This window comes from Rhodamnia argentea, chromosome 10, assembly GCF_020921035.1.
Source record: "Rhodamnia argentea isolate NSW1041297 chromosome 10, ASM2092103v1, whole genome shotgun sequence".
Taxonomy (NCBI): Eukaryota; Viridiplantae; Streptophyta; class Magnoliopsida; order Myrtales; family Myrtaceae; genus Rhodamnia; species Rhodamnia argentea.
The window spans coordinates 15,045,735-15,052,151 of NC_063159.1; the positions used below are offsets into that span (position 1 = coordinate 15,045,735).

The window sequence follows — 6,417 nt, forward strand, 5'->3', positions numbered from 1 at the left end:
CTCTCTCTGCCTCTTCCCTTGGCATTCTCTTTCACCAAACCCAGGAATCACAGTCAAAGGAAACGAAAAGAGCTCGAGCTTTCAGAGGTGGGTCTGTCGAGAATTTGCAGGGGGGGTAAAAGAGAGAGAGGTTTTCCCGTTTTGTTGCATCTTTACTTCTCGGTCAGTCTCAGAAAGATACATCCGCCGTGGACCAGGAAAGTCAAAGGACTCAGCACGATGGTTGCGTTTTATCTCCCATAAGGTCTCTGAAATTAGGGTTTTCTTCATTTTCCCACCCCGAAGTTTAATCTTCTTCTTCTTCTTCTTTTTTTTTCCTTTTTTGCCCTTTTATCCTAGTCCACCTAGAAGAGCTACGAGGGGTTTCCACCAGTTCTGTACGGGGCTGCTTCAGTGTGTAGCGGGGTGCTGTTTCTTGTCAGGTGATGTCTAGCCTTTATGGGGATGTCCTGATCACAATCGTTGGCGGGGTGTCTCGGAGATTTGTGTAGCTCCTTAGCTTGTCTTGTTGGATTTAGTTGGGTCGATCGTAAGGTTTCTTGCCGTTAAAGTTGCGATTTTTATGAGGAGCGAGGAAGTTTGAGCTGGTAAAGTTAGAGATTTTTTTAGTTCGGCCTCCACGGTTGTGTTTTGGAGGAAATAGAGATAGAATTGAGGCGAAAGGGTGCGTTCTGGTCCGGTCAGGTCAGCATGCGTTGACTCGGGAGGAGGTGGCGGTGATGATGATTCATGGGTAGTAGAGCTAGAGCCGGCGGTGGTGGAGATGATGGCAGAGTTGTGAACGGCATGCCGAGCTTCGTCCCTCAATTACCCACTTCGAGTTCCATGTAAGTTTTTCCCCTTAACAATCGTTTTACTTTGTTTTTCAAAGATCTCGCATTTTTCTGTTTGCCCCTGTTGAAATCGTGACTACATGTGATTGCTTGTGTTGAATTTGTGTGCCTTTTATTGTGAAGGGCTGGCTATGTTCTCTACATGAAGTAGATATCTGTTTAAATAGAAGAAAAATCACCTTCCTAGGTAAAGTTGCTGGAAATGAATAAGAAGAATTACGAATCTGAGTTTGAGAATGGGGAAAGGTAAGAAATAGCAATCATGTCTTAGTTTCTTTTGCAGTTTTATTGGGACTTTTGGGTTGGTGGGAGCGTGTTAAAACTTGGCATTCTTTCTGCATCCTTCATGTTTAATTGCCAGGCAATCGCTACTGATCTGTTTGGAATCATTTCTCAAGTAAATACGGGGTATGATTTCCTTAGTCATGTCAGTATGCTTTTGGTTGGTCTTTGGGATTTCGACTTCATTCAATTTCTCCAATTGTTGGATGGAATTAAGTTAGCCTGGCAAGTTCCTGTAGGCTCTGTCCAGAGAATTCGAAGTGTTAATGGTTATGAACATATGGGAAACTAAAAAGGTGACAGTAAAGTAGCTTGGCAGTGGAAGACTTTGCCTTATCTATATTCTATTCCTATAGCTGTGGTGGGCCACAATTTGATTCGTTCATCTTGAACCGGTAAGGACGTTCTGTTTATCGCTTCCGGAAAGAGAATTTGTATCTTCTTTGAGCTTCGTCAATTTAGAAATTCTGCATTTATTGTCTATGAAATGACTCAAATAAATGCATCAATCTCTATTATTGGGTGTAGAATAACTGCTTTATTAAGATAAGAAGTTGCTTTGTCACTGTGTTTTGCTTCTTTCCTGTCTGACAATAATTTGAATTGCCCTGGAGTGTGGCCTTCTGTTATTTCTTGTCGTTCTATTAAACATAGTTTAGTTTTGAAAATCAATTCTCAAGTGGTGGTTTATGAATCCTAGGGGATCAGAAGGAAACTCCATTCGTTCTTCTCGAATTACAGACTTTGGAACCCTTGAGCAGTCTCTTGGATACCGCATAGAAGATGCAGTTGACCTCAGCAGAAGTACGTGCTTGTGCATATGTTTTATTATCCTCTATTTCAACAAGTGCTTCTACAGACAGTCTGATGCACAAATTTACTTCAATGTCAAGAAGTTGATAATTTACTAAATGGATGATGTGCAACTGCCGTACAAATATCTCTGTTTACTTTCTGCTCCATCAAGCTCATGAACAGTGAATTGAACTCTTGCTTTATGTCGGGCCTGCAGCACGCGATTGCATGTTCCTCATCATTTAGGTTAACTGCTGGTGGCTGATTTGCATTTCAATTCATTTTGGTTCTGTATTTTTGTCCGCATACCACTTCCCAAGGCCATGGTCCTCTGAGGTGACATTTGTCATTCATTGGAGCTGAGGGTCTGCTGCTGCCCTTTAGAACCTTATCTGCCAAGTAGTGCTCGAGTATGCTCTAATTAGTATGAAATGACGAGTTACAGGATTTCTTTCTATCAATTTGGCATTATGTTGCTGTGAACATTCTTTGTGGCCTGTCTTGAGAGTTAAATTACTGTTCTTTCTTAAATACCGATAATAGCACCTTGTTGTTCATTTGCAAATTAATAAATTGCTAACTCATGTAATTTTTGGGCTTATCGTTCTTCCATTGTCACTTGAGCTGCATTTTCTATCTGGTGATTTTGTTGCCTGCAGATCCTGTCTTCAATCAGATGAAATCAAGTGCCCAGGGTCTTGGGGCTGATGTCCAATTTGGTTCTTTGAATAAGGTCAACTTTTCTCTCCTTTTCATGCAGTTTCTGCTATAGTAAATGAGAAGTAACTTATTGTTGTCTCTTCCTCTCTTTTCTTATGACTGGTGGTTTCAGTCCCTTTCATCCTCAGACAGAAATCTTTCTGCAAATATTATGGGGTCTCAGACACTATCCATGCATAGAGAAGCACAATCAAACCTAGTATCAATACCTGGTGCTCATCGCGAGAACTGGGGTGATTCCACCATGGCAGATTCCAGTCCAAGGACAGATACCTCAACCGACGACACAGGTGACAAGAATCAGAGGGTGATGTCTCCTATACCATATCTATGTTTTTTTAGCTTATGTCACTCTATTTTCCAATTTCTTTTCAAAATGTTGCAGCATGTATTATTTTAATTTGACAAGAAACTAACATCTGGTCCTTATTGCACAAAAGAAAAGACAAACATACCGCTTCTTTCTGCAGTATGGTGTGGTGCGTGATGCTTGATTACTGTTTTGAAATCTTGTGTACTCAATCATGCAGTTCGAAGGGGGTCAAGTAGCTGTTGCAGCAGCTTCTGATTCCAGTGACAGATCAAAAGAAAAAGCCACAGATCAAAAGGTGCAAATTTTATCATTCGTCTTGATATCACTTCAGATGGTGATTGTGATTGTGTGGTTTACCTTCAAATTTTGCAGACTTTACGCAGGCTTGCTCAAAACCGCGAAGCCGCCAGAAAAAGTAGATTAAGGAAAAAGGTAGGTCTTATATTTAGTTTCTGACCATTCCTGCAAAAGCTGAGTTCTCATCCAGCTTCGTCAATCGTTTTGTACTTTAAATGTTTACCAGCTTGGGTAATGGTTAGATCTATGTTTTCCCATTTCTATTTTCATCTGATTTGCAGGCATATGTCCAACAACTAGAAAGTAGCAGGCTGAAACTCACCCAACTAGAGCAAGAACTGCAGCGAGCCCGTCAGCAGGTTCAATTTTGTATTGCTCTGTTTTGACTTATATAGGTAACGTGTCCCCTTTTGTGTTTAAATCAACTTATTTGTCTATATTTGTAGGGCATTTTCATTTCAAGTAGTGGAGACCAATCGCACTCAATGAGCGGGAATGGTACTCAACATTTATTCATTCTCTCTTCTCCTTATAAATTTTGTTTTCTTTGGTTGAAATTATAATGTGCTAGAGAACTATATGGTGGTGTTGTTTTTATCATTGTGAAATGTGAAAATAGCATGGAGGGGTTGCCAATCTCGTAGTGATGTACGTAAATTTTCCACAGCACAGGAAATTGTAAACTCGAGAGGAGGAACATTCCGCTGGCAATGGAACTAGGTAGCGAAAATTGGAAGCAGATTTAACCCATCCCTGCACAGGCTTTTGCCCTTTTTCCCTCTTTGCATAAGCCAGAACAAGGGCTGAGGCATATCTATTCATGACGTCTTAGTGCTTTGATGACTGATCAACATCTTTAATGCTTAATATTTGCTGGTTCTGGCCCCCCGAGGAACAAAATTAAAGCACCCCAATTTTTTTTCCCTATATCTTACCATCTAAAGGTACAGGTTCATTCACCTATTTTTCGCAGAACTTCCCTGCATCACCTGATATTGGATGTTTTTAGCAGGATCCATGCGGTAGAATCTTAAGCAATCGATGTGGTAGAACCTTAAGCAGTTTTCACGTGTTAAAAAAGTAATTTGTTGGTCTTTAATTTCCTGGAATGATGATTCTTGGGATGCGATTCCCCAAGTTGCATGTTCATCAGTAAAAGATAAGTTTTCTACTCCATCTATCCTCAGGTGCTCTGGCCTTTGATGTTGAATATGCGCGTTGGCTAGAAGAGCACAACAAGCTAGTTAATGAGCTGAGAAATGCGGTCAATTCTCACGCTGGAGACACTGAGCTACGGACAATTGTTGACAACGTTACCACACACTTTGATGAAATCTTCAAGCTGAAAGGCACTGCATCAAAAGCTGATGTTTTCCACATTTTGTCTGGAATGTGGAAAACTCCAGCAGAGAGATGCTTTATGTGGATTGGTGGGTTTCGTTCATCTGAAGTCCTTAAGGTACAGGACCTACTCCTTAAAGCTCATTTCGTTCATCTGAAGTCCTTAAGGTACAGAACCTACTCGTTAAGCTCATTTCTCATTTCCACTCTTATTCAGGAGAACTAGATATATTCACAGTGTGCCTTTTTAAGTAGTGGGAACATTTTGACTGTTCATAAACTGCATAAGGTTAGAACTTCATAGAGAATGTGAGCTGGTGCAGATGTGCCATTAGGGACAGAATTGGCTGTTTCTCTTGTGCATTGAGTTTGACCCTTTTGATATTCTGAAATTTTTTTCATGGGAGCTCACTTCAATACCTGTGTATTTTGCATCACCAAGCCCATCTTGTTAACCAATTTGCCGTTTTGCAGCTTCTTGTGAATCAATTGGAGCCTTTGACCGAGCAACAGTTGGTGGGTATTGGCAACTTACAGCAGTCATCGCAACAGGCCGAAGATGCTCTGTCACAAGGGTTGGAGGCATTGCAACAATCTCTTGCGGAGACATTGGCCACCAGCTCACCTGCAACGGCAGGACCTTCCGGGAATGTGGCAAGCTATATGGGTCAAATGGCCATGGCTATGGGCAAACTTGGAACTCTTGAGGGTTTCCTTCGTCAGGTAATAGTAGTTCTAGTCTTCCTACATGGCTCACTTCGGCAGGTCATCTTTTTGTTGGGGGAGGCATCAGGTGTTTACCAAACTTCCCTTTTCTTCAGGAATTGTTCAATGTGCAGACTAAGAGGTTGATTTGTGCTGGTTATGGGGAAGTCTTCCAAAATGATACGAATCTCTCTATGTATCTATTACAGCTCTTCATACAAGGGTTGATTACAATTTAGCTTGTGGTGCCTATGTCTTCTTTGAAATTAATCGGATGCATTCTTATTGTGTCTAGTGATTGGCAAAATGGTGTACGTGGACTGAAAAATGGACAATGAATTATACAAGCGATCGAGGAATTGCCTAACTAATAGATGCAGATATTCCCTCTACGAGTCAGTACAATGGATTAAATCCTTGCATGATTTCATATGACCTGTATCTGCTAAGAAAATGTCCAAACTTTAGCTGTTTCATGGAGGTGATATATGTTAGCGTTTGTTACTGCACTGTTGTTCTACCTGTTTGGCTTTGTAGAAGAGACCTATCTGCTGGATTTGACTCCTCCGAGGAGATGCTGATGCCCATTTATTGCTCATCTTTGTTTAACTTCCAGGCGGACAATTTGCGCCAACAAACTCTGCAGCAAATGCACCGAGTTCTAACGACGAGGCAATCTGCACGCGCTCTTCTCGCAATAAACGACTACTTTTCCCGTCTTCGAGCGCTCAGCTCTCTCTGGCTTGCCCGGCCTCGTGAGTGATAATCTCACTTAAGGCGACGTCGTATATTATTAACCTGTTGAAGTCCACTGCTGCCCCTGCGTGTCCTGACAGGAGACAATGCAGATTGCCGTTACTCGGCCAAGGTCAAAGACCGTTGAATGTCCAAACTGCAATGCAACGACGATTAGCTGTTGTAATTATAGACTCGTGCTGTCATGACACTATAGCGATTTCAGTGTCCGTGCTGTTGTAACATTATAGCGATGTCGTGTTTAGTCTTGTGGAACTCCCAATGTATTCTGTTTAATATGCATTAACTTTGAGGAATAGAGGTGGGAGTTGTTTATTTCACGGTGATACTGTCGGAAGATACCATGAAGTTATAAACCGAGTCTGCTGCTTAATG

General features: G+C 41.5%; 1 protein-coding gene across 3 annotated transcripts; it reads left to right on the plus strand.

Moving 5' to 3' along the window:
- On the plus strand, positions 1-6,417 carry LOC115733798 (transcription factor TGA2.3-like). Of its 3 annotated transcripts, XM_030664419.2 has the most exons (12): positions 1-222; positions 340-827; positions 1,816-1,919; positions 2,570-2,643; positions 2,743-2,937; positions 3,161-3,238; positions 3,316-3,375; positions 3,522-3,599; positions 3,687-3,738; positions 4,428-4,699; positions 5,056-5,304; positions 5,903-6,417. In XM_030664419.2, the coding sequence occupies exons 2-12, from the start codon at positions 730-732 to the stop codon at positions 6,047-6,049; spliced, it is 1,407 nt and encodes a 468-aa protein (XP_030520279.1). In that variant the 5' UTR covers positions 1-222; positions 340-729; the 3' UTR covers positions 6,050-6,417. The 3 variants fall into 3 exon arrangements, with proteins under 3 accessions (XP_030520279.1, XP_030520284.1, XP_030520290.1); XM_030664424.2 differs by lacking the exon at positions 1-222 and having other exon boundaries at positions 281-827; positions 2,794-2,937; XM_030664430.2 differs by lacking the exon at positions 1-222 and having other exon boundaries at positions 281-827; positions 1,824-1,919.

Coding starts and splice junctions, on each gene's coding strand:
- LOC115733798 (XM_030664419.2), top strand. CDS start 730: ATGGGTAGTAGAGCTAGAGCCGGCGGTGGTGGAGATGATGGCAGAGTT. Junction 2,938..3,160: donor CAGGTGACAAGAATCAGAGG/GTGATGTCTCCT, acceptor TCAATCATGCAG/TTCGAAGGGGGTCAAGTAGC. Junction 3,239..3,315: donor AAAAAGCCACAGATCAAAAG/GTGCAAATTTTA, acceptor CAAATTTTGCAG/ACTTTACGCAGGCTTGCTCA.